General features: G+C 32.6%; 1 protein-coding gene across 3 annotated transcripts; it reads right to left on the bottom strand.

The window, feature by feature from the left end:
• Positions 1–1,115: 1,115 nt before the first annotated feature.
• On the bottom strand, positions 1,116–25,878 carry LOC106061127 (putative ATP-dependent RNA helicase DHX57). Of its 3 annotated transcripts, none has more exons than XM_056022315.1 (26): positions 25,566–25,878; positions 24,480–24,636; positions 23,996–24,113; positions 23,050–23,171; positions 22,314–22,506; positions 21,211–21,335; positions 19,712–19,845; positions 19,523–19,577; positions 17,954–18,096; positions 16,497–16,606; positions 15,280–15,386; positions 14,672–14,731; positions 14,465–14,578; positions 13,478–13,641; positions 12,827–12,903; positions 12,170–12,265; positions 11,502–11,551; positions 10,084–10,174; positions 8,223–8,318; positions 7,907–7,981; positions 6,868–7,005; positions 6,187–6,301; positions 5,555–5,592; positions 4,895–4,984; positions 3,832–3,972; positions 1,116–2,798 (listed from the first exon to the last, which is right to left on the bottom strand). In XM_056022315.1, the coding sequence occupies exons 2-26, from the start codon at positions 24,632–24,634 to the stop codon at positions 2,655–2,657; spliced, it is 2,751 nt and encodes a 916-aa protein (XP_055878290.1). In that variant the 5' UTR covers positions 24,635–24,636; positions 25,566–25,878; the 3' UTR covers positions 1,116–2,654. The 3 variants fall into 3 exon arrangements, with proteins under 3 accessions (XP_055878290.1, XP_055878291.1, XP_055878292.1); XM_056022316.1 differs by having other exon boundaries at positions 24,480–24,638; positions 25,569–25,878; XM_056022317.1 differs by lacking the exon at positions 25,566–25,878 and adding an exon at positions 25,263–25,361.
• Between the last annotated feature and the right edge of the window lie 1,883 nt (positions 25,879–27,761).

Genomic DNA, 27,761 nt, shown 5'->3' with positions numbered 1-27,761 from the left:
TTAATTCCGTCCCCCCCCCCCCCCGCAGGGGGGGGGGATTTCATTTCGGGGGGGGGGTTTGAACCCCAAGAACCCCCCTGGCTACGCCCATGTATGGCACACTGACCAGCATACTGAACTATGACACATGGGACACTTACCAGCATACTGGACTCTATGGGACACCTACCAGCATACTGGACTCTGATACATGGGACACTGACCAGTATACTGGACTCTACGTGACACTGGCCAGCATACTGACGAGGAGGGTTCGAGAACGGAAATGTGAACACTATGCGTGCAAATCACCCTTGATAGGATCATGTTATCGTCTATAAAGCGCTAATGGTAATCCAGTGGCCTTCTGGGACCTTAAATAAAGAATGAGTGGTACAGTCCGGTACAGTCCAGTATGAGGTCAGGACGAGACAGACAGTCCAGTATGTGGTCAGGACGAGACAAAGTCTAGTATGTGGTCAGGACAAGACAGAGAGTCCAGTGTGTGGTCAGGACAAGACAGAGAGTCCAGTGTGTGGTCAGGAAAAGACAGATAGTCCAGTATGTGGTCAGGACGAGAAAGAGAGTCCAGTATGTGGTCAGGACAAGACAGAGAGTCCAGTGTGTGGTCAGGACGAGAAAGAGAGTCCAGTGTGTATATTTACTTTTTGTACTCTAATCGCAGATCTCTCTCGAAACTGAATGTGCAAGTCTTGAAATACTACCTCTTGCCCCCTTTCTAGTATCATCCAAACTATTTTTAAAGCTTATGGATAAACCGTCATAGTTTTAAATAAACTTGTCATCACTTGTCAACAACATACAGGCATGACCCTGCGCTACAAATATTCAATCTAAAAATAAACTTAGTGCAATAGCTGCTGTATGTTACGTGACCACGACCTATTCAATAATGTTATTTTAAAAATAATTAGACATTGAAATTCAGGTTTAGATCAGATGCATGATAATAATAAGGCTTGTTTTCAAGTTTGAAGATTAATAATGAGGAATGCAGTATTTCCCATGACTACAGAGCCCCAGCTGTGACCTACATATTTTGACACACACACACACAGGGTAAGCATGCATGATAGATCTAATATAAAACAGCAATTTTTTTTTAAGATGTCATATTTTTTAAAATTATTTTTTTTTATTTTAAAGTTTAAAATCAGATTATTACAAAATTCATCATAAAAATAAGTTGCATAAAAATTATAAATAAAAAAGTGAGCTTGAGTTTCACCCATAGCTCCTCTACTGAATTATTCAACTCTCTAAGTACATATCACAAAGTTTACTAAATAAATCAAATTCTTTTAGCAAAATATCACATCGTCTATGAAATCTTATAGTTTTAATTAAGCAATTCTACAACTACAGATCATGCATGGAATAAAGAGAAACAGACAAAATTGATTTTTGATCAAAGTTACCTTACAACTCCAAACCCAAAAAGGACAAAAAAGAGGACAGAGCTTTACAAAAACATAAATATATAGAAAACTGTTAAAAACGTTAGGGTTAGGTTTAGGGTTAGGTTACAATCTGATTCTGAGTAAATTTAAGGATGAAAAATATTTTTCTTGGACAAAGCTACATTTTCTGGAGATAGTTGCTTGTTATTTGTGAGAAAAATGTCTCTGACTTTGTCAACGAGAGTGCATCTCATTTATCCACTTTGTTTTTGATCAGCAAAAATGCTTTATGAAAAGAAAAATTCACAGATCTTGAAAACTAAAATGAATCACATAAACAACCTTGAAGATTTAAAAGAGCAACACTCTTCATGATGGAGGTTTAAAAAAAAAAAAAAAAAAGCAAAGAGTCATCTTTCTTTGATTCTAATGTTTTCAAGATGCAGATCTGGTTCAACAACTAAACATCTTTATAATAATAATATTAAGGCTTGTCTTTGAGTCAGAAGATTATATATATATATATATATCGTTTAGATTCCTTGAAGTACAGTTGGCATGACTATACATAATTTTAATGTCTGCTTGTGTGTCATAAACCAGTTTTAACCAGATGATATAAACAAATTGACTTCCATTGTTGCTAAATGGGTCATTTCAGTAGACAAAAGAATAAAAGATGGACATTTATACACATTTTAGGCTCATGCCTGCAGGAGGGAGGGCAGGACCTGAAAAAAGGAAGACATTTCTGGTAAACCAGAACAACCATTAAGTGTCATCATGTGTGATCATGACCAAAAGAATGTGAATTAACTTTGAAAAAATCACACCTGCGTTAACTCTGTTCACTATATGACCTCCTCAACCAGTAGAGGTATTTACAGGAAACTTCAAACTAATGAACTGATAGAGAATTTTGTGATCCATTACTTCACTACAAGTTAAGACTCACAGTTCAGAGGTCAAGCTACTTTTAACATGCTAAAAACTAAAAAAGGAATGCGAAAGAAATGATTAGTGTTGAGACACTCACTAGCAAACAAGTTTCAGGTTTCAACTATTCTCCTCTCTCCCCTCTCCAACCAACGAAAATAAATATAAAATAAACCACTAAGAAATGAGACAGTGATGTAATAACTATTAAATGACTTAGGAACTGAATTCATGAGTATGAGATGTTTCTGGTGGTGACACAAGTAGGTCAATGACAGGTCAAGCTGAAGATGACAATAAGAGGTAGGGCCAAAGCTTTCAGTCGTCAGATAGTAGATCGACTATGCAGTTGATAATTTTTTCACTGCTAGAACACCGGATCAAATCCAAATCAGGTTGAGAAATTTTATCAGATAAAAGTTGGTCCAGTTTAGATCTGAGAGCCTGCAGTGAAAGTGCAATCTGAAAAATATAAGTAAACAAATAATTCATCAACCAATTGATTAATCTTGGACAAAGGAGTAGAAACAAATTATAAAAATATCATATGATACTACAAGATTGCTTTAAGTCATTTTAGATAAAAAGGGTACTTTCAGTTTTGAAGCATTTAATTTTCCATTTTATCTTCAGTTTTTTCATTTTACTAAACTTATGCCGCGTCAAGTGGTATACAGTCTGGACTGTCATTTGATGGTCCCAGGTTCAAACCCTGCACAATACCATCCCCACCATTGGACTATGACCTAATTATCTTCAAATCTGAAGGAAAATCTGAAACATCTAAAGACAAAACTTATGAACTCATGAGAAGAATTTCAAGTTTGTATTGTGGATTACTTCTTGCCGTTTTATGCTTTCTAAAGCTGAGGAATATCTACATCACACAACATTATCTTCCAATAGGAGTTTTCTGACTACATAGCATGTTACTGCTTCTTCATTCCCATTTGTAATATTGAGGGGGGGGGGAGGGGGGGGGATAAAAAATGCCTGTTATATTAGATAAAAATGCACAGTGTTTTCCAGATCAGTTCTCCATAGAATTGGCTTCTGAGTGAGAGGTACTTTAAGGCCAGTGTTTGGACCAGGAATGTTAACAAGGTATACTGGATAGACTAATGGGATTTACATTATGGATGGCTACTTAATATTTTCATCTTTTGCAACAAGTGTTACTTCAAACTGCAGTGTCCATTTTTTGTTTCCTACATGTGTAGACGTTCCTTCAGAGATAAAAGTTTATTATGTCCTAGCTTGAACCTACTGCAGGGTGCAGGGGCGGGTAGAGGGGAAGGTTCCAAAATTTGGGACTATCATGATGACAGCAGCACTTACCACATGACCAGGCAGCCATCTTGTCTGATAGTATCAATCCCTGAAGGCAGTTTTGGCAATTGAAAGTTAAAAATAAAAAATCCTTTGTCTAGAAATAATATCTGCATGCAAACAAGCAATAAACATTGACAAGTGAGAACCTTTTGTACAGACTCACCTCAGCATTTCTCATTTTAAACTGGATCATTTTGTTAATTTTCACAATGATGTCACCAAAGCTCTCTTCAACAGAAATTTCTCCACCACCAAACATAAGCAGGGAAAGTTTTGACACCAGTGAACAGTCTCGAATGTAGACCTACCAGGATAATGACAATTGTAAAGACATGTTACAGGTTTTAAAAAAGAAATACAGATATATTTCAAGTACTTTTAATTCACTCAATGTACAGAAGGATTAGTCAATCAACATAATCTCATGAAAAAAACAAATTCAGTCAAATTTAAAAAAAATTTCCTGGATTAAGGAAAGATATGCATTCAATATTTGATACAGTTAAAAATAAACAACTTGAAACTTCCACAAATCCTAGATGATTAGCTAAACTTTCCGAATGAGGTCAAGATGTACAAAAGACCATTGTAGACCTTTGGAAATACTTCAGGTGGTAATTCCACAAAAATGGACATATGTTCATTTGAAACACAATACAGTTAGGTAGATATATGGTTATACCAGGAAAAAAAAAAAGGAAGACAAAAAAAGGAGATGGGAAATGAACATCAAAGAATGGAAGAATGGACAGACTTGTTATTGAAAGAGATTCTATTCAAGGCAAAAGAGAGGAAAGTAGAAAGACTGTCAACAGATTATGTGTTAGGTTCCAACATTTTAACAGACTAAAAGATAAGGTGAATGTAATGGTTTTACAATAAAAAAAATAAAAAAAAAGAGACAAACTTCTCTTCAAGATAACCAATTAGCATTTTTGGTGTAGAGTAATTTTTTCATTCATTGGCCAGATGGTAACTAACAGAAATAGTAACTTTGAGCTACAAGTTCAAACTTGATCACATTGTAGTGCACCACTAACAGGAAGACATGCAGGTTGCATTCTGGGTGCTGAGAAATATTGAACTCAAAAAGATGAGAGAACTTGTCATCTGTTTCTTTAGTAGCACAGAGAAAAAAGGAAATTTGGAGGCCAGTTTGCAATAGTAAGAGATGAATTTATTGCATCCTGTCAGAACAAGGTGTGGTATATAATAAACAGTTATACCTTTTTGGTTTTGACTTTTTCATGGTAAACTAAAAATGATCCGACATCAAAATCCTTTTTAAAATTTATAGAGCCTGGATGAAGATCAACCTATTAAAAAATATACATATAAAAAAACAAGCACAGAATATTATTTGAAATAAAATTACATGAAAATAAAATTAAATTACAATTTTAAAATGTAAGTTACATATTAGAAAGGTTTCGATTGTTGATATTTCGGGATCTTTGGGCGCCTCTGAGTCCACCCAGCTCTAATGGGTACCTGACATTAGTTGGGGAAAAGTAAAGGCTGTTGGTCATTGCTCTGGCCACATGACAACCTCGTTAACCATGGCCAACTAACACAGATGACCTTTACGCCATCTGCCCTACAAATCGCAAGGTCTGAAAGGGGAACTTAACTTTACTTTACCATACTTTCGGAACTAATGGTGACAAGAATGGCTGGCTACATTTTTTTTTAAAATATTTTTAAGTTTTAACTTAGATCATCTACAGCAAAGGCGGCTCTAATGAGAAAATCATGGCGAGGTCTTAAAAAACTATTAAAAAAGCCTAGTTCATCTCTTATCTCATATCTCTTCTATCTCTATCATGTCTAGTTCAAGATGAAGGGACACAAAAGATTAATGCTATAACAAAACTAAAATCACTTACTAATTCTCCCTTTATAGTTGTGTATCTTTTTCTTTTGACTGAAATATTTTTAAAAATTTGGTCTGTTAAATTGAGGGTCTAGGCTGGGCATTAAGAGTGTCAAACAATAACTTTTAAAAAATAGGTTTGTTCTTCTCTCTTTGAGTCCTATCCATACACTGGACTGGTAAAATGTCACCTTTTTTATTACCTTCCTTATGATCATCACAATGAACTTTGTGTGTGACTGAGACTCAAAAACCACTCGGCTACTTATCATGACTCAAGCTGAGTTGTGTTTGTTGAGTGTCTAAAGACAGCATGGGAACCTTCTCCCAGATAACCCCTACCGCCCCATATCATTCTGTGTGTCCCATTCAGTTACCAACCAACTTTCTCCAAACAAAATGATAAAGTAAAAGAATTCATTAAATCTTAAGTTTAAAAAAAGACAGAAAAAGATGTAATATAAACAGATTTATACTGTATAAAATATTAAAGGGTGTTTGTGATTTACCCCTGCAGGTCAACAAAAATAACTATGTTGGCAAGCATCTTCTAGCGTATTTCAACAGCTCAAGAGAGATACCAAACAGAACACAATCACAACAGTTTTTCAAAAAATTGTCAACATTGGAATGAAATTTGTCTACCTCTAGAAGATCCAAACAAACTTAGTTCTGCTGGAATAGTTTTGATAATATTTGGGTAAAGGGCAGCAACCAACAAAGAAGAAAGCAGCTCCATATTTGAATTGTTGACATTCACCTGACAAAAATAAAAAAAACAAGATAATGTCTGCTATCTATTACTTAGTACCAGTAAGAAATGGGTTAAATTATGTGTTTTGTTCAACTTGAATACATAGACTAGCAATGAACACAATTCTCCCATTAGCCAGGAAAACCAGTGACTTGGCAGAATTTAAGTCGTTGGTTAATATGCATGACGCGTAGGATGCATCTTCATTTTTGAAGTAACATCTGTATTATATAAGATAAGATTCTTGGTATAGCACAAAGTCTTCATGAGTTCATTTTGTTTTTTTCCAAAAACATAAAGAAAAAACTTTTTTTAAATTCAAAAGCTCGTTTAAAAATATATATATATTTATATTTTTAAATTACAGTATTCCTTATATGATGATATAACAGCTGCAGCCTCCTAAAACTAGATATTTTATTCCCTGCGATATGACAGTAAATTCATCAAAATTGTGTCATTTTTGAGTTTAAATTAGTTATGTGAAAAAGGTTGTTTTTTTCTATAGGCCCAACTACCTAGACATTGTAAAATAACATATGATATGATAACAATTTTATCTAATGTTTAACCTCAGGTCCAGTAATTTCAGCCACTCCATCAGAACCATGTGAAGCTAGATATTGAACATGTGCTAACTTGATGCCTTTTGATATAAAGCCAATGTCAGAAAGAATTTCAACATACTGCTGTTTCAAAGTTGACAGCATCTAAATTGTAAACATAAAAACTGTTACTCATTGTATAGATTTTTTTTTTATAAAAGATGAAACATGGCCATTACAATGTGTTATAGAACATTTATTTAAAAAAGTAAATTAGCAGTTAGCATTCTTTTTAAAGTATTACTAAATCAGATTTTCTTTGAATTGAGCTAGTATCCTACTCTCTACTCAATTGATAGCATCACTATAACCCAAATGACATCACTCAACAGATGGAAAGTCTTTAGCTTCAACCTTCTATCTGCTTCCTATGAGTTAAGTGAAGATGGGAGTATCACGTTCAAAGACCGCATCACAAACCAAGAGACTAGAGACAGGGATACTGCAGCGATCAGACCCCATGATGACCTAGTGCTAACTATCGTAAAGAAATGCAAGCTTAAAATATATGGCCATAATGCAAGATCCACGGGGCTCGCAAAGACCTTCCTTCAGGGAACAGTACCAGGAAAAAGCAGAAGAGGCAGACAGAGAATGCGATGGGAGGACAACATAAAAGAATGGACGGGCCTACCATTGATACAGGTTAAAAACAAGGCAAAAGACAGGGAGGAATGGAGAAAGACGGTCGACAAATCTTGCTTGGTGCCCCAACGGTCCAACAGACTAAGGGATAGGTAAGGGTAAGGGAGTATGGTAGGGCAATATTTAAAAATTAAACTGGTTCAATCACCTAACAGAATGCTAGCCCAGAGACAACACAAAAGTAGGTGCAAGGCAAGAAAGAACAAATAAAGTGTTGGATTGATATGTCAATGTACTTGACGATGACATATTATTCTTTGACATATTTGATGCCACATATTCACTCTTTGTGACTTCAGTGTCATGGTGAGTTATTTCAAGAAAGCAAACTGAAAGAACTTGATTTTGGTTTTTTACTTACCTCTAAAGTTTTATAGGACAAAAAGTTATCCCTACAAAAGTTGTAAACTCCCTTTTCTCTAGACTCCAGCCATTCCTGAAATACATACATGGAAAAAATAGAAAATGGTGCAAAGAGGAGCTACAGGAGTGAGTGAACCACAAGGAGAATTTAATGATAAGAAAAAAACTTTCAGCTTTCCCTTCATGTAGAGATTAACTCACAAACAATATAACAAGAGAGAGGATTTTAACTCACAAACAATCTAACAAGATTAAAGATGTTTTAATTCACAAACAACATAATGAAGAGATCAGTATAAATGTCTTATTATAACCTGATAAGCTTTAAGCATCGTCAAAATATCAGAATTGTTTGTTTCAAACTCTTTCTTCTTTTCTGTAGCTTCTTCCTTCTTTTTAAATGGACTGAACTGCAATGATATGAAAAATAACTTTTGAACTTACATGCTACTAATTTCCTATATAAATATATACAAATTCAACATGTTGAAAAATGTAACTATTTTATTTTTTATGATTCAGTCATTGTTTGTAAAAAATAAAATGTTTTGTAAAATGTTTTCCATGTTTCGGATGTTCCTTCAGAGTTGAAGATAATTTACTTCCTAGTCCAAACCTCCCGACGACAGGGGATGGGAGCTGGCAGGGTTTGAACCCGAGACCATTGATAAGTCCGAACGACAGTCCAGTGCGCAGACCACACGACCAGACAGCTATCCTTAGTAAAAAAAAAAAAGGGAGATCACTGCATTGTGGAACTCAAGATAAAAGTGGTTACATTTGAACTTTCTTGTTTTATAAAAGTAAGTTCCAGGCATTCTTTCAGAACTGCCCAAACATCCTGCTGGACTGCAGGTATTGCAGCAGACTTCTAGCCTGGGACCATCAAGACATTAAAAAAATATATTCACATGTTGTTTTTTTTATTATCTATATTATTATGCCTACATATCTTATTAAATGTAAAAAAAATCTGACAAAGTTAATTAAAATTAAATTGAGGCCTAATAAATTTTACTTTAAATCTATTATTTATCAATCAATTTTTAAGAGGGCTTCACAGATGACTGGCTTCTGTGACAAAAAAAAAGCACAAGACATCTTGAAGTGATATTGAATCTGTCAATCCATCTTCTTTGTCTTCCTCTTGCCTGATATCCTGAGCATTAGCATTTTGATACACAGCCTTGACTATAGACTTGTAAATTAACTCTCAAAACAGCCCACATCTTTGTCTCTGCCACCATGTTTTTTGTTATCGTTTTGCTCCACATGCATTTTCAATGCATTTATAACAAGTTCTCTGAATATGGTTTATATTTTGAAAGCTGTCAAGTTACTGATGTCTTCAATCATTGATTTTAACTGCATTCTCTTGTATTTCCACACTTTTCTCTAGTTTTGTGCTTCTAGATCTTCTCTGTGGTATTTGGTTTAGGTTATATAACTTCTCTTCATTGTTTAAATAATTACTAGCTGATAGTTGGTAGATCTGTTGTAAAAATTTTGTCTGTGGCATTTTACGTCTCCTGAGGCCATGTTTTCCCTTTGCAGCTTCTTGTGTGACTAAAGAGTCCAATCCTTGATGCACAGCTGCGGTCACAGGTTGGGCATCTGTACTCACCAGGCGCCGTTGCATTTTTACTCTTCTTTCTACTACTGTTGTGTATGGCATCTGCAATCCGGGACTCTTTCTTTATGCTCATAATACATTGACATTTTGTTCTTAATTTCACAAGTTGTTAAGTTAGAATTTTATAGCCATTTGGCTTTCAACATAACTATGAGAATCTATATTGTTGTTGTTTTTAATAGCCTTGGAGTTTTCCTTTAGAAACTTACACTTGTACAAACAAAAATTTTGTTTAAAAATTATAGAAATGAGAATTAAGTTACTGAAACATAGCAAAAGACATTTTGTGTGACTCTTATCATGTTCAAAAGGAAAAATTCACACATTCAACATTTCAAGTCAGCCATTTTAGTTGGAACAGAAATAACTATTCATCCTACAAAAAGGGTTGTTATAGAATAAGACTACAGATATGAAAATTTGAAAACCGAAAGGATTAAAAGTCTATTTTTTAAACAAAATATTAAGACACTGCTCTATCCAACACACACACACAGCTACAAACACTTACAAAATCACAACAAAAACAAAAAGAAACTTACAAATGGTGATTTAAAGCTGAGAGTGGCTGCAATGGTTAATGTGGAATCCAAACATCTGAAGATGACACCATACAACATCAGCTTACCTATCCTGTAGACAAAGGTAACAAATGTTTTGTTTGAAAGAATATATGTTTCAGTTAGTTACATGAATACTTCAGTGCATTATGATATGAATACTTCAGTGTGTCATGATATGTATACTTCAGTGCATTATGATATGAATACTTCAGTGCATTATGATATGTATACTTCAGTGCATTATGATATGTATACTTCAGTGCATTATGATATGAATACTTCAATGCATTATGATATGAATACTTCAGTGCATTATGATATGAATACTTCAGTGCATTATGATATGATTACTTCCGTGTGTCATGATATGAATACTTCAGTGCATTATGATATGTATACCTCAGTGCATTATGATATGAATACTTCAATGCATTATGATATGAATACTTCAGTGCATTATGATATGAATACTTCAGTGCATTATGATATGATTACTTCCGTGTGTCATGATATGTATACTTCAGTGCATTATGATATGTATACTTCAGTGCATTATGATATGAATACTTCAATGCATTATGATATGAATACTTCAGTGCATTATGATATGAATACTTCAGTGCATTATGATATGAATACTTCAGTGCATTATGATATGATTACTTCCGTGTGTCATGATATGAATACTTCAGAGCATTATGATATGAATACTTCAGTGCATTATGATATGAATACTTCAGAGCATTATGATATGAATACTTCAGTGTGTTATGATATGAATACTTCAGTGTCATGATATGAATACTTCAGTGTGTCATGATATGAATACTTCAGTGTGTCATGATATGAATACTTCAGTGCCTCATGATGTATGTTATGATATGAATACTTCAGTGTGTCATGATATGAATACTTCAGTGTGTCATGATATGAATACTTCATTGCCTCATGATGTATGTTATGATATGAATACTTCAGTGCCTCATGATGTATGTTATGATATGAATACTTCAGTGTGTTATGATCTGACTACTTCAGTGTGTAATGATATGAATACTTGTGTGTTATGATATGAAAACTTCATGATGTTTGATGTTTTTATCATTCTGTAATTTCTTAATTCATAAACTTTTCTATTTCTCAGTTGGCCAATAAAAATGTGAAAAATATTTTTGTTCCTTCCAGAAAGTAAAACATATAGAACAACTTATATACACTTAATACTTCCATACACTAATACTTCTATACACTAATATTTATTATACATGTCCATGTGTTGAAAGTAAATAATTATGTTTAAACATGCAAACCTTTCTGAAAGATGTTTTATGTCTTACTGACCTACACAGAAAAATAACCAATCATCCACATGGAGAAGACACATATGGTCAAATTACCTGACATCCACAGGCAAAGAACCCACATGGTAGCCTAAGGCTGTCAGTTTCTGTTGAAATAACAACATAACTTAACATATATCAAACTATCAAAATAATTCAAGGATTCATTAAACTCAATAATGTGAGAATTCATTAAACTCAAAAAACATTTTTATCCTCAGCTACTGTTGATCAAATCAATATAGCTCGAAACAAAATCAGTCGTATCAAATGTACTCTTTATTTTAAAAATCAATACATATGGTATTAACATTAATGGCTTTAATTTAGCCCAACAAGACAAGATATAAAGTCAAAATAGCCTTCAAAGCCAATTAAACTTTAAACATTTTAAAAATGTCCTAAAATATCCAAAACACATAATTATATGAATGATGTCCCCTTTTTTATATTTAGAGTGCAAGGAGTAGATCAGGAGAGTTATTTTTGTTTTGTTGTAGTCACTGTTCTAACAATAGGTTATTATTATCCTACAAATATAACCCAGTTGAAAATAATTCAGCTATCTTAGACTTAAAATAGTGTGAAATTTGTTAAGAATTCTAAAAAAAAAAGGGTATAATGTACCCTTCCCTTTTTAAAAGAAGTTCATCAAAATGGGAATAAAAAATAATGATAAAAAAAAAAAGATTGTTAGATTCTACATATAGGTGAGTGTTGTATACCATTTGAGCATCTAAAGCACCAAGATGTATCAAATGCTCCAAAGCTTCGATGATGCTATCTTTAGAGGGAGGATTTACCAGTTGAGCCAATATATTCTGAAACATGACAATCTGAACATGAACATAATTGTACATGAACAACAAAAAAATATGCAAAAATCAGTTCTTTAAAACCTAAGAGCAAGTCCATTCCAACCAAAGATGAAATGCTAGGTGTCTCATAAAGAAGTAACTTTTGTGTTCATTTCTTTTTCCTATTTGCATCAAAGAATAAAATTGAAACAAAAATAGTCAGGGGCCAGTTAATAGAATGAAAACCTATAAGCTGCTTACTTGGGTCAAAAGGATAGTCCTTCCATCCATTTTAAGATTTTTTTGTTACATAATATATTACACTTTTTTTTCAATTTTGTTTTGGACGATTTTTGGGTTATAAAACCTCTTTTTTATGCAGCGCAGACCTCCAAAGGTTTCTTCCTTTAGGTATGAGCCTGTTTACTTAATGAATAATTGGCCCCTAAATAGAGCACTTGCGATGCTTTTACTCAATGGCCCAATAAATTATGGGGCTTTATCACAATGGTAGGCCTCCATTGAAAACTAAATGGTAATAAAATCAATATTGTACTTTAGATCACATCATCATTAAGTGGTCACCTCGACTTCATATTTCTTGAATATTGGCAAGATCTTGGTTCTGATGACAATTTGCTCCAAACAGTTTCTTTGTATTTCTGGCAGATACAAAAATATTTTCTTTCAGAAAATTATTCTAAAAACATTTTTTACAAATTTTTTTTTTTTTTAAATTAATAAACACTTTAAAAATACTAAAGAGGGGGACGTAATACAACACATTTCAGCATTCATTTAAAAACGAACTTTTTGTCAGAATTTTTCTTATTGTTATTTTTTTTTATTTCTTTACTTTTTAACTGTCAGATAAATAAGTTTTGTTTATTTGTTTGTGTGTCTTTTCATTATGGCTAATACATTTTGATGATACTTGGAAAGAACATTTTATGTTTGCTGTCCTCTAACTCAAAACAAATTCAAATGTTTATTTTGTTTTTTAATTGCTTAATTTCATTTCCAACCAAATACAGGTACTTTATTATAACTAACAAAACAAAAATTAAAACATATTGTATAAATGCATTAGAAACTGAAAATAATCCTTTCAGAGTTTTCTAAAATTGGTATTCATTTGCCTGAAACTTGTATACATTAAAAAAACTCAATAGTTTTTCTGGAATGATTATTACAGTACATCAAAGTGATAGAGGAATAGGTTAGTTTAAAGTGTACCTGGTACAGGTTGTTTACTCATCTCATACTCGTACACATGTGACGTGAACATATGAAAGCTGACACCTTCCTGAACTCTTCCAGCCCGCCCCATTCTCTGGACTACATTCGTCTTTGACACCCGGATCATGTCCAAGGATTGCATGCTTTTCACTGGGTCATACCTTTAAAACACAAAATTATGTTTGATATCAATTTACATTGGAATCCAGACAATTCAAATTTGAATAGAAATTCAATGAATGCAAATTCACTTGATTGTTTATTCTCTTCCTCTTATTTGTCCTTATTGAAAAAAAAAAAATTATTTGAAGTCAGTGCCTGGTTTAGGATAATCAATGAAGATATCAAAAACATTGTCAACATCCAGTGTGCTAGTGGTTTTCACTGATCCTCTAACATGCAGCTAAAGATTGATTTCTAGCATCTTAATTGTGTATACACTGTTTTTCATTATGCATAGGTTCTTATGGCCTATTCTGCTAGGGCGTGCCTGGTGCAGGATAAAGACTGACACCTCTCGCAGACCCTCTCTCTCACTATCACGCACACACCAGACAATATGCACTGCATTGTAATAATAATCATTTGATATACAATTTTTCTTTTACTAATTCTAAACTGTAAACAGAAGGACATGTCAATTTCTTAAATTCCAAAATCAAAATACATCTCTCTTACAGTTGTAATAAAAATGATGTCAAATAAACAAAAGACACTGCCCAAGAAAGCTAAATAAGGTATTTCGCAAACACTTTGACTAAAAAAAGGTCAACCATAAATTACCCTCACATTTAAACTTATCAACAAGGGAAGTAATATTGTTGAATATCAATTTTATTTAGTTACTTACCTTGTTGAAATGTGTCAGTTAAGTATGTCTACCATGACACTCTAGATTTTGATAGTGAGTTTAAGAAAAGTTACTAAAAAAAACTTGTTACTTTTTTAATATAAAAATGATGATTATGCAATATTCTCACTAACCTCATCTCCTTCATCATGCCTGTATCCACCACAAATACAACATCATTGATAGTAATTGACGTCTCAGCAATATTGGTGGCCAGAACTATCTTTCTTATTCCTCTCTGTGGAATTCTGCTCAAAATCAAGATATTTATATAAGTTCAATTTTAAACATCAAATAAAATTACTAATTAGCAATAAAGATTTAAAAAAAAAAAAACTTACAAAAATACTAATTTCTGCTCTTCCGTTGTGAATGTGGAGTGTATTGGAATGATGGCATACCTAAAAGATAAAAGTAGATTTTCATTCTACAAGTCTGAAACTTTGTTAAATCCTTTTTGAAAGGAAAAAGTTAAATTTTTTAAAATATTTGTTAAAAACAAAGAATATATTGAGTAAAATTGCATTTTGAATCAATCATGTACTTAATTTAAGTCTAGACTAGCAATAATAAATTTGTGTGATTTGAAATATTTTTATTTATTGTTTTTGTTGAACACAAGTTTCATGCTTATAACACGCTCACTGCTCTATGGCCCAATCATTTTTGTGGACCAGTGGGGTGGGGAGGTTGGAGGTTTATGGAAGGTTTCCATCCTGCCTTCCCCAGTAGTTCAAATCAAGACCACTTATTTATTGAGTTAGCTAAGTTAGATGATCAATAATATTAGCCTTATTTACTACAAAAGTTTGTATCTGATCATTGTGCATGTATATTTTATCATCCGCTAAACAACAAATAGGCACTATTGATATTTCACCACGAGACTGGTAAATATGTATAGGTAGTAGCATAAAAGTCTGGACTATTACAAGAGAACATGACTGACTTTTCTTTATTTCTGGAAAACTCTGGAGCTGTTTGGAGTAAGTCATAAGTGGTCTGGATCTCTTGCAGCCCAGGAAGAAATACTAGTATGGCCCCTTCTTTAGGTATCTGGAATGTAAAGTGATTTATTAAGAACATGAAAAGTTCAACAGACTTCCATAAGATTAGCTGGGTGGAATCAGAAGGTGATAAATTCCAAGTAATCATTTCAGCAAAGAACATTTATAAAGATACCTAAGTAGATGATCTTGTAAATTACAATTGTTCCTTAAAAAAAATGATAGTTACATCTTATAAATCTTAAAAGGGGCGCGGTGGCCAAGTGGCTTTCCAATTGAGAGGTCCTGCGTTTGAATCTTGGTGAAGACTGGGATTTTTAATTTCAGGATTTTTAGGGCATCCTGAGCCCACCCAACTCTAACGGGTACCTGACTTTAACTTGGGGAAAGTAAAGGCGGTTGGTCGTTGTGCTGGCCACATGACACCCTGATCGTTCACTATGGCCAAAGACAAAGAAGACTTTAACATCATCTGCCATATGGATCAAGAGGTCTGAATTGGGAACTTTATTTTTTTCTTTTCCTCTATCTTACATGTAGTCTTACAGAACTCCTAATTGCATCTTTTATTTCACAGTATTTAAAGGGGGCCAAAGCATCCTAAATGTTACACAGAGAACTAGCATATTAAGCTAACTTAATTTAATGAAAAATATTTATCAGGGTACTGTGCTGTTTAAAAAACATTGTAAGGATTAGCCTAAAAGATTAACACAATTCAATCTGAGTGCAATGCAATGCTGTATTTACATTAACTCTTAAATCAGTACACTACTGTAGAAAGATAATAGCATATAAATTTAACAATTGTAAACTTTCCCTCTATTGCACAATAAGGAGATGAACTTTGATAATTTAAGAAAAATGCATAGCAAAATAATGAAAAAGAAATGACCAATATCACAATGTCATTGGCTGACCAGAGAAAGTGAGTTTTTATGAGAATCTTTTCTGATTTCAAAGTACTGAAAGTATACACTCTTTTTTGTGTTGTTTTTAAAGTTTTTTTTTTCTATTTTTATGCGTTTTATTTTTAATCAAAAGTGAAGTTAAAAAAATATATTTTAAAAGAGTTATCTCTCTTGGCTTAAGAGTTAAGCTTGAATTTTTTTTTAAAAATGAACTAGAACTAGGAGTGAATGGGTTAATATATACTTGCATCTTTGTGATCATGTGTAACAATCCACTCCAATAACTGGACTAGTAAGTCAAAATTTATTTTGTCCATGTCCATACTGGCCAGTGTAGAGAGAGTTAACCGAGAGCATGCTAAGATAAAAAACAAAAACAGTGCAAACAAAACAAAAACTAATAAAACTAAGTAGAAATAATATGTGACCAAGATGAAAATGAGCAACATAAGCTCTCTTGAGTTCAAATCTTGATGGTGACTGGAATGTTATGTTTTAAGTTTTATGATATTTTGGAGACAACACAATACAATTGATGTTTGCTGGGAAAGTAACAAAGTTGATCAAGACAACATTATTAATTGTTTCATTGTTGCCACAGGAATGGGTAAACTTAACCATTCTCATCACCAAGAAAAAGAAACTTTTTGTGTCAAAATTTTACCCCATTCTGAGACAATTCAGAGTAACAAATACCAGTTATGGACAATCAAATATTCTTCAATGATTTTAAGATTTTGCTGAATTAGTAATTCCTAGCAATGGTTTAAAATTCAACCAAATCTAGATTTTTTTAACTGTTTAAACTAAAGGATACAAATAATGAGTGAGCTTCAAAAGACACCCTTTGCGACTATCAAGAAAATTTTGAATGTTGTAAATAGTATGTGAGCAGCCATCAGCTCTAGCCCCTTGACTGTTGATTATTATCATGATTTCTAAAACATGACTTCACACCTTTGGACTCAATGAACCCTCAAACTTAGGATCCATCATTACACCTACAATAAACTATGTACTTAGATCAGCTTGTAATCAGTGTACCATTTTTTTCAATCAAGTTTGGGACTCAGGAGTAGAGTTAAGGTGTAGGCAACAAATCTTGGATTTTCTATTGTTAATGATTATTCATTATTATGTAACCTAATTTACTACATAGAAGATAGTGAATCTAAGCAATTTATGATTGATATACATAGTGTATATTAATATATGGTAAAGAGGGTGTCATGTGGCCAGCATGACAACAAGCCACCTTTACTTTCCCCAACTAAAATCAGGTACCCATTAGTTTGGGTGGACTCAAGGGCGTCCTAAAAATTCAGAAATTTAAAATCCAAGTTTTCACTGAGATTTGAACCTGAAACCAGGTGGTTCAGAAGCTAAGCATTTTAACAACTTTGCCAACCTAGAAATAACTATTTGTACTTATACAGCACATTCTCTACTAGGTATTGACCAACATAAGTTTTAATAAAAACATATCTATAAAGCTTTACTAAGGTATAGGCAAATCTAGTGTTATGTATATCCTTAAACCACAGAAACTTATGTTTTTTTAGAGTTCTTAGAACAAGAGATATGTTTTGAAAACAGAAGATTCAACCTACAGTAAACTTTGACTTCATGAGCTTCTTTGTGTTAGTGAAGGTCCAATGCTGCATTAAAATCAAAATTTTCTACAAAGATTAGTATATTTTCTTACTTGGGTATCTAATCTTTAGATGTCTTTCATCTAATTTGGCATCAGGAATCAATTCAAATGAAGAGATATCTCCTTGTGACATATAGTAGTTCCCATGTCTCACCTCATTTCTACGGTAGTCTGATCTCATTTCTAAAACATAACTGAAAAAAAAAATCACTTATAATTATTGATTTTCATATTTACTTAATCTGAAATGTAATGGGAGACATTTTGTTTTTGATAATTCTAGAGACAGGAAGTCAAAAGAATGAAGAGAAGAAAATATCAAGAAATGAAAAAAAATTTTCAAGGACTGCAGAAAGTAAAAAAAAAGGAAGAAATGGAGCTAATAGGGAATTTGTGATGTCTCTAAGATCAACCATACAAAGAAACTGGCGACAGAATAATTGTTTATAAAACAGTTTTAAAAAATAAGAAAAGAAGTGGGATCAAGCTGCCATAGTGAATGGTTGATATCTTGAATTTAGGGTTCCTTATATAAATATAGGAAATCTTGCTCTGGGCTGAAGGATTGGATGGGAAACATGAAACCTAGAACCATAAGGGGAAATGAGTGGTGGTTGTACATAATGTTTTTAAGGACAGTGTATTTATAATATTGTTTCCATAAGGTTGCTATTTCTGGAGGTGATAATGAATATAAGCACTCCACTACTTATAAAATGCTTCCAATGGCATGCCTCTCTCAAATAGCCTCTGACAAAACAGTCAGACTCCTGGCTTTCACATGTATCTCAGATATTGGGTCCAGCAGAAATGTTATCACTGAAAGGAGAAGGAGTAAAGGCAAGCAACTGGCACCAAAACTAGCAATATCCACGAAGGAGGGGCTCATGAAATTGGGCTACCCAGCTAGGAGAAGAAAAACTCTGAACCTCTGCAGCTTTAGGGCTACACCCAAATATAGAATAGTCTTTGCTAGTCACTCTTAGAAAAATCATGAGCCTGTAACCCTTAGACAGCTTGCAGCACTCAATGATACACCCTGACAGTAACTGATATGCCACGCTACTGATCCCAAACTGTGTCACACCTGCCATTCATTTGGACACATCAGCTATAAAGAGGGGGAGAAATGAGTGAAATAGTTTTGACCAAAGCGAATGCTATAGGCTTTAATCTTATTTCCATGTGATGATATATTGCCACTTCATGGCTGAAGGATATCACTAGCATCTTACATGAGACATCTTGTCACTGGTGACGTCTGATAATCTCATAAAGTCATGCCAAGTAAAAGCATTGCACTGTTATTTTAGATATTGATGTGTGGTTTGAGTTTAGTTAAATGTAAGTTAAGCATTAGGGTTATACACTGCAGCATTAAGTTTAGGGTTAATGTTATAGTTATATAAGATACAAGGTAATGTTTTGTACTAGGGTTGTGTTATCAATATTTATCCCATAATAATAATAATAATCTGATAATTTTTGCAAATTCTTTGATGCCCATGTCTAAAGAATCATTTTGATTAAATTACTTAATTACTTTAATTACTTTAACATTGAGGAAGAAATGGAGAAGTGAGAAAGTGAAAGAAAATGTTTCAATGTGAAACTAATTACTTTGTCTTTTCTAGAATGTCTTCCAAGAAAAACTGTTTGACAGAATATTGCTTACCTGGAAAACAAATGGGAGATAAATATTACTACTTTTGGAAGATGAATAAATGAGTAAATATATTTGTAGTCATAAACAGCCTACTAAAAATGTTATTCCTACAGCTTATAAAACTAATTGAACAATATACTTACCAGGTATTTCTATGACAGGACAATTGCTAAAGTATTCAGAAAACAGTTGAGCATCTATTGTTGCACTCATTAAAATCACTCTTAAATCTGGCCGACGAACAAGTAATTTCTTCAATACCAGCAGAAGAAAATCACTTAAAGAAAAACAAACAATGTTTATTAATCCCCATATTCTGTTTATAGACATTTTTTGTTGATCCTAAATTGTATCTTTCAATGTACAAATACTACAGAAAGATCCTAGGTATCACATACAAAGACCACACCACAAACAAAGAGATTAGAGACAGTATTAGTATTGATGAGGTCATGATGACCTCTAACTACTGTCAAAAAACACAAACTAAAACTCTATGGCCATATCAAAAGGTCCTCAGGGCCTGCCATCAAAGGCAAAAGAAAAGAATGGAAAAAGATGGTCAACAGATCTTGTGTGGTGCCCCAACAGTCTAACAGACTGAGGGATAGGTGAAGGTGAAGGCACAAAGAAGAGAATGAACATTTCCTATACATTATATTGTCTTCATCTTGTGGTACCTCTTGGAGATAGGATAAATAAGTTTATTTGAATTCATTGATTTGAATGACAAGATATTGTGCAATGCTTGATCCTACTTGGAAGGCAGGATTTCTAGTATTGGCTTCTCCTAACATAGGTCTGAACTTAGTCTTTCATCTTGTTATTGAGATAGGTTTTGTTCTTGGTAGTTTTAAAAGCAACTATAATACACCTGTACAAGAGTAATCTCTCAAAGCCAGACAGCCATCATACAACTAAAGACAGAACCTTTAAAACTTTACTCTTTCATGTCTCTAATTATCTCCTAATTTTAATATCAATTATGACCAAAAATTAATGCTCTCTTTCTTCATCGTGTTTTGTAAAATTTTTTTACATTTTTCGGATGATCCTTCAGAGTTGAAGATAATTTACTTTTCTAGTCCAAATCTCCTGCAGGACAACGGGGGATGGCAGCGGGCGGGGTATGAACCCAGGACCATTGAGGTCCAAACGGCAGTCTAGCGTGCATATTGTACAACCGGGCAGCCACAAACTCCATGACACTAAAAAATTCATTAGCTTCATAAGTACTATTTTTTATAATTTTGCTACTATACTAGGAAAATATTTTATTGAATGCAAAGAATATATTTCAGTAAATTGACTTTACAAAATATTCAATTGACTTCTACAGCTATAAAAGAAATACATTTCTGTTCATTTGAAAAGACAAAAAGTTAACATGATGATAGTCCAACACCCTAAGTTGGTTAGTTCTATAAGTAATCTAAAAGTATGTTATAACTTTGGTATATTTTCCTATTACAGGGGAAATAAAATTAGAATTTTCTTACTGAAAAATAGTAGTAAAAAATTAATAAATTTTGCTATTGTTACTACTTTTGATGGGGAAAAAATTTATTTCAAATTAAAGGTAATTACTATAAAAAAAAAGGTGACATCAAAATGCATCCTCTATATTTAAAATACTTCCAACCTTTGCTCAGAACGTTCATGTACTTCGTCCACAATGATATGCGTGACTCCCTCCAAATCTGGATCACTTTCCAGTCGACGCAAGACTATGCCAGTGGTACAGAACAACAGCCTAGTCAGGTTAGACTGGGGGAGAATAGTATTAGAAAATACTACAATAAAATTTCATATGTTCATCACAGCAACTTTGACATTTTTTGATAACTGACAAATCTGTATTCATTTCATACAAATAATTGAGGTATCTATTAAAAAGAAACAAGCAGAAATATTTTGCAAAAAAGGACAAGCATGAGCAAAAATCTCAAAGAAAAATGTTGTCATTGCATTGCAATAAATAAAGTTCATCTTCCTGATTATCTAATATATAAAGCAGAAAGTAAGGCGTATGTATGTATGTTTTTATGTATGTATGAATGTCCCAAATAAAAATTTAAAACCATTTGACCAATTTTAATGAAACTTGGCATAAAAGTCTTTGTTTGACAACTTTTGGATGCTCTTAAAATCATTATATGTCCTAGTACAGAGTTCCTGCAGCATGACAGCAATGGCAGTGGGCTTGATTTGAGGGACAATTGTGATGACATATCGCATGATCAGGCTTTATTAAAGATGCCAAGATAATTTCATTTGGTATTGAAATGAGGCATTGTGAACTAATTTGTTTTTTTAATGAAAATTTAGTCAAAGCAAACCACTTTCATCAAATGGTGGTCTTTATGAATGTTAGGATTGTAAGCACAGTGCATATAAACAACTTTTGTTTTGTTTTACATGTTTTGGATGTTCCTTCAGAACTGAAGATTATTACATCCTAGCCCAAACTTGACACATGATGACAGGAGATGGCAAAGGACATACCATATAAACAGGCAGCCATCATAATTGATACTGAAGATCATAAAATACTTTTAAAAAACTTTGTTAAAATTGTACATACAATGGTATAAAAGTGTAATGATAACAACAAAAAAAAATGTCTTCTATTAGTAGGCCTACATTGGTATGTGTAGTAATAGTTAAGCAGATTTTGAAAAATATATGGCAACTACATAACAGTTTTTGAATGATATATTTTTGTACAAGAAATTATTTTCATACCACTTCTCCATCAAGTCTGATCTGATATCCCACAATTTTACCAGGAACTTCACCTCTTTCCTGTGCAACTCTTTCTGCTACAGATATTGCCGATATTCGACGTGGCTGAGTGCAAACTATATTGACATTGAAATGTTCACTACGTAAGGCATCATCGAGGATAAACTGCGGAACCTGTGTTGTTTTACCACACCTGAAGGTGAAATGATGTGAATTAGTGAAAGGACTTTTTAGTGCTAAAAGCAATAGCATAACATTTCTTTAATTTTTAATTATCATCCTAATTTACTTTATGAAATTAATATAGGAAAAAAAAACACAAAAGAAATTTTAGTATAGTATTTATGAGACCCAATGAGAGATAGATGGTATATATATAATATTATGTTAATATTTTTGTAAGTTTATAATTGAATAAGACACATGGTGACAATTAAGCAGAATGAATAAATGATGCATGTGTTGAGGGATATATACAAATTTATTTAGAAATTTCATGAAATCACCAATTCTGATCACTCTTGCTTATGGGACACTCATGGCTTATGGAAGTAGATTGTTAACAAATGTTTGTCAAGTTGATTTCTTCCGAAATACAAGTCTCAGAAAAGTAAAAATCTAATGTTTCTGCATAGTTAAGTTAGTAAATGATCATTTAGAAGCAAAGGTTGTGAAGGCTGTTCAAAAATTAATTTATTCTAATCCAGTATGTAGTAGCTGTTAATAAAAATCATACCCAGTCATTCCACAAACTATTATAACATTGTACATTTCCAGAGCAGCAGTTATTACAGCTCTCATCTCCCATGAAGGAAGTTTACTTCTTTCTTTCTGCATTTTATTATAGTCCTCAGAATTCTGAAATATACATTAACAGTTTAAGGGTATGTTGACATTTGTAAGTAATAAAGATTTAGATATCTTTATTGACATTTAAAAAAAATTAATATATATATATTACAATGTAATATTTAAGTGCATATTAAAGTACGAAGTGCACATTAAAGTATACAAAAATTAAATTGATTGTTGCAATTAAAAACTTGTATTAATAAATGAATTTAAATTATTGTACACTAAACACAGAAACACATAGTATGTTGAGGTATACAGTAAGTCCTTGCTTAATGATGGGGTTATGGACCAGAATGTCTGTCCTAAGGTATGTTTTGCTATTGTGTGACCCTAGAAATGAGTTAGGTATTAATAATTTTTTTTAAAGTAGGGTATGTAGTAACTTTATTTTCTTTTGATACAGCCCTGTATACACTTGAAATTTTCATGAGCTGTCTCAACCCAGATGATCGTACACAACATACCATTGTGCTGCTACTGCTCTGCGCACCGCCCAAAATTTTAAAATATTGCTCAGCCATCCATCGTAAATTTGAAATTTGGTTGTACATAGGAATTCAACAGAATTAATAGTTATTCTTGAAATTCCATCGTAATTTCGACTTGTTGTTAAACATACCCGTCTTTCCCCATTGTTAAGTGAGGACGCACTCTATATAGTTTTAAAATAAATTTTAATAATTTTTTTTATTGTAATAAGGAAAAATGTTTGCATTCATTTATTAATTTGAATAAATTAAACAGAATCAATAGCCTTAATGTAAATTATTTGCCTTTATTTATAATTATAAAATTAGTCTGCTTATTTGTACAGATTAAAAACATACAGATGTTTTTTGAAATTCTTTGTACAAAAATTTGTTTGTTCTGTTGAACTCTTCTTGATTGTATCTTGACTTTTGAGTTAGACTTTGACTGGCCAAGTCAGGTGTTTCCAATACAGGGCTAATAAAGTATGTTTTGATGAAAGAAAACATATAAGTGAGAAATTAAAAATATAAAACTTTTTAAAAGACAAAATGTGTAAACTAAGCCAGGCAAAGAATGAATACAATTTTTTTAATAACTTGAGGTCACATACAAGCTATACAGTGATTAGTGTTGGGATATTATACATATATAAAAAAAAAAAAAAGAAAGAAATTTAAGATAAAAAAAAAAGCCTATATCATATTATAGCTTAAATCTATTCATTTTTTATGTCAAAGGGAATCATATAATAGTATAAATTTTGGTCAAAATATTCCATCCTTGGGCTAAAATATATGAAAAGAATTTTTTTTTTAAATTAAACATGTATTAGAAACTCACTTTTTTCCAGTGAGTTCTTGTGTAGTTTCTAATGTAGTTTTTAGAAGCTTCACTTTATCAGAAGTCAAACTTAAAGAATCTACATTGTGTGGCATCGATGAACTGTGGCCAATGCCAAAAATACTGGCCAACCTATTATACAAATCTTCATCCATCTCTAAACAAAAAAAAAATATTTAAAAATTAGGCCTACTCTTTTAAGCCTATTATTATAAATATAGTAGTTCTCAAATATCACTTGCGAATTTAATATAATTTTTTGAGAGACATCAGGAGCATTAATGGTAGATCGAATCTGTACAAATTAGATATCTAGTCTAGGCCTATTATATAGATATCATATAATGATTCAATGATATATAAATATTATAAATAAGCAATTAACTATTAATCTGATTGGCTAGTATAAAGATCTATATTATTCTATATAGATCTAGATCTAGAATAGACCTAGGTCCTAGACAGCTACATAATAAAGTCTTTAAAGAGCTATAATTATAATTAGTTACATTTACATAGGCTATATTGCCGCTATATCTAGAATCTAGGCTATATTGTCTAGTTTTTATATATCATCCCATATATAAAGACACACTTTTACTTTAATTACTTTAAATCTTAGAGTAGAGCATCTGCTAATGCAGAGATAGATCTATAAATTTAAATATAGGCACATGATTGACATGATCGAAATATAGCCTATATTATATATTATTATTAAATAAAGACCAACTACATATTAAGTATAATAATAATGTATAATAATAATAATAATTTACTAACTAGATCTAATAATTCTAATACTAGTAATACTTTAACTTTATTATATTATTATACTTAATTATACTATACTATTAAAATATATAGACTATAATGACTATAATATAGTCTCTCTATATATATAGATCTATAGTCTATAGCACTGTCACTGTCTATATATAGACATAGATCTACTAACTACTAATATATATTATAGCTACTCCTCTAGACCAGAATTTACTATTATTTACTATTAAATTGTCTAGAATCTATCACATGTGGATTTAATTAATTTTAATTACAAGCAGAAAGTTAATAATAAAACACCTTTTTTTCTTGATATCTAGATTCTAAATCTAGAGATAGAATATAATGTAGATTTGGTCTATGGTTCAAGTGATATAGATCTATAAAGATGAAACCGAAATAGTCCGTCTTGGACGAGTCGTCATGGGGAATTCCCGATATTTACGTGTTGCTAAAGATTTGCCTAGATTTCCATTCGATGACCAGATTGTCATATTTGTTCATTTTTATTATCTTTGAATGTGGCCACACTGATACCAAGATTTCTGTAAGAATAAGTTTCAACCCTTTAAGACTCTAAGAGTGATATTTTTGACGTATGCATCTCTAGCTAGGCTACTAGATCGCTGGGCATCAGGCTATAACTATAGTTCAGACCTCTATTTGCAATCGAATACGTTGGGGCGAATAAGTTGTTTCCTGGAAATGGAAACTGAAGGTCGCAACATCCCAGTGACGTCACGTCTCTACACTAGCGCCTAACATTTAAACTAATTCGATTATACTATTTGTATTTTCAACTTAGGCGGCTATAGATCAACCCCATAGTATCCTCATCAAAAGGGTGGTTTGGCCACATAAATAGGCCTTAATGAAAATTCGGACAGGCCTATAATTTTTTTTGTCTCAATATATATATATATATATATATATATATATATATATATATATATATATATATATATATATATATATATATATATATATATATACCCAATCTATTCCCTATATTTGATGCTTTGTTTCAACACAGGATAATAAATATGCTACCCTGACAAAAAAAAAGTATTTTTCGCCCCAGAACAGCGCTCTTTAGGACAAAGCCAAACATACGTAAGCCACAACGTACGTAACCTTGGGAAAGTTTGTTTTTTTAATGATGTAGGCCTACCACATTCTTTAAAGCTGCTAAGTCTAAAGCTACTTTATTAAGAGAAAAGAACGAGATATTATACTGTCCACACACATAGGCTACATAGAAAATCAAATACTGTACGGATAGTCGAGAGCTGCGACTGGTTCGAAAATTAAGAATTTTGAATTTCGGAAATTTTAGGACGCCCCTGAGTCCACCCAAGGTTAGGCTACCATCCATGGGTGTAGCCAGGATTTTTTTTTATATATATATTTGTATGGACGGATGTGTGTGTGTGTGTAATTGTACATAATTAATCTGACCCTTCATTCTTTTGGAAGACGTTTAAATTATTGTGCCCTTGAATAGGTTCTTCCTGGAGTTAGTGAAAAAATTGTAGAATTCTCGCCCTTGCCAGCAAGGGGTCAGGGGGAAGCCGCAAGAGCTCCCCCAGCGCGGGGCGTAGCCCCGCCTCCAAGCACTATTTCTGGTATTGAAAGTCAACTTAATGCATATTCTGAAGCAGGGCCGGTCTCAAGCCACTGCTATGCGGCCGCAGTGGGCCCCCGCGCTTTCATAGGCCCCGCGCTAAGTATATCTGTAATTGCATAATGATGCAAAATATACGAAAAGTAGTGGAAATTATTTTTAAAATCTCCTGAAAATTAGACAAAAATTATTATTGAATTTATGATATATGGAAAACACAAATCTTACGCGAATAAAAAAAGACATGCGACACTGTTTCATATTTAAATAAAAATATAATAATAGTGCGAATTTTAACCGAAACGTACGTTCCAATAGAGCAAGAATACGTTTTTAAAACGATCAAAACCCGAAAATGAGAACATAATCACTTCTAGTGAGACAGCTGAAACAGATTCTATGAAGAATGCAAAAGCTGCAGAGGTGAATGTTGTAAGAGAAGAAGAAAATGATGTAACACTAACAACTGATCAACATGTCGTAAGAAATGAAGGCAATAATGTAATAACTGATCAAAATGTAGTTATAGATAATGAGCTAAATGTGGTCGATTCATTGAGAAATCTGGATTATCCTGCCATGTGTCTAGAAAAAAAAATGGAAAGATCTTGTATTGACTATTTATTACAAAAAGGTCCACCTGAGAGTACTTTGGAGAATTTTCCAAAAAATAAGGATGGTAGACATTTCTCTTAAGTGCATTGCAAACCAAACCCGAGTAAAGGTGAAAGTGATTTGCGTCCTTGGCTGATATATTCTGTGTCAGCATACAAGATCAATTTGTTTCTATTGTCGTTTACTGGAAAAACAAAAAAGTTGCTTTTTAAATGAAGGATTTGACCAGTGGCAAAGCTGTACCACAAGGCTAGCAG

This window comes from Biomphalaria glabrata, chromosome 3 (genome assembly GCF_947242115.1).
Source record: "Biomphalaria glabrata chromosome 3, xgBioGlab47.1, whole genome shotgun sequence".
Classification (NCBI taxonomy): Eukaryota; Metazoa; Mollusca; class Gastropoda; family Planorbidae; genus Biomphalaria; species Biomphalaria glabrata.
The sequence above is the reverse complement of the archived record's forward strand: the minus strand, read 5'-3'. Positions and strand labels throughout refer to the sequence as shown.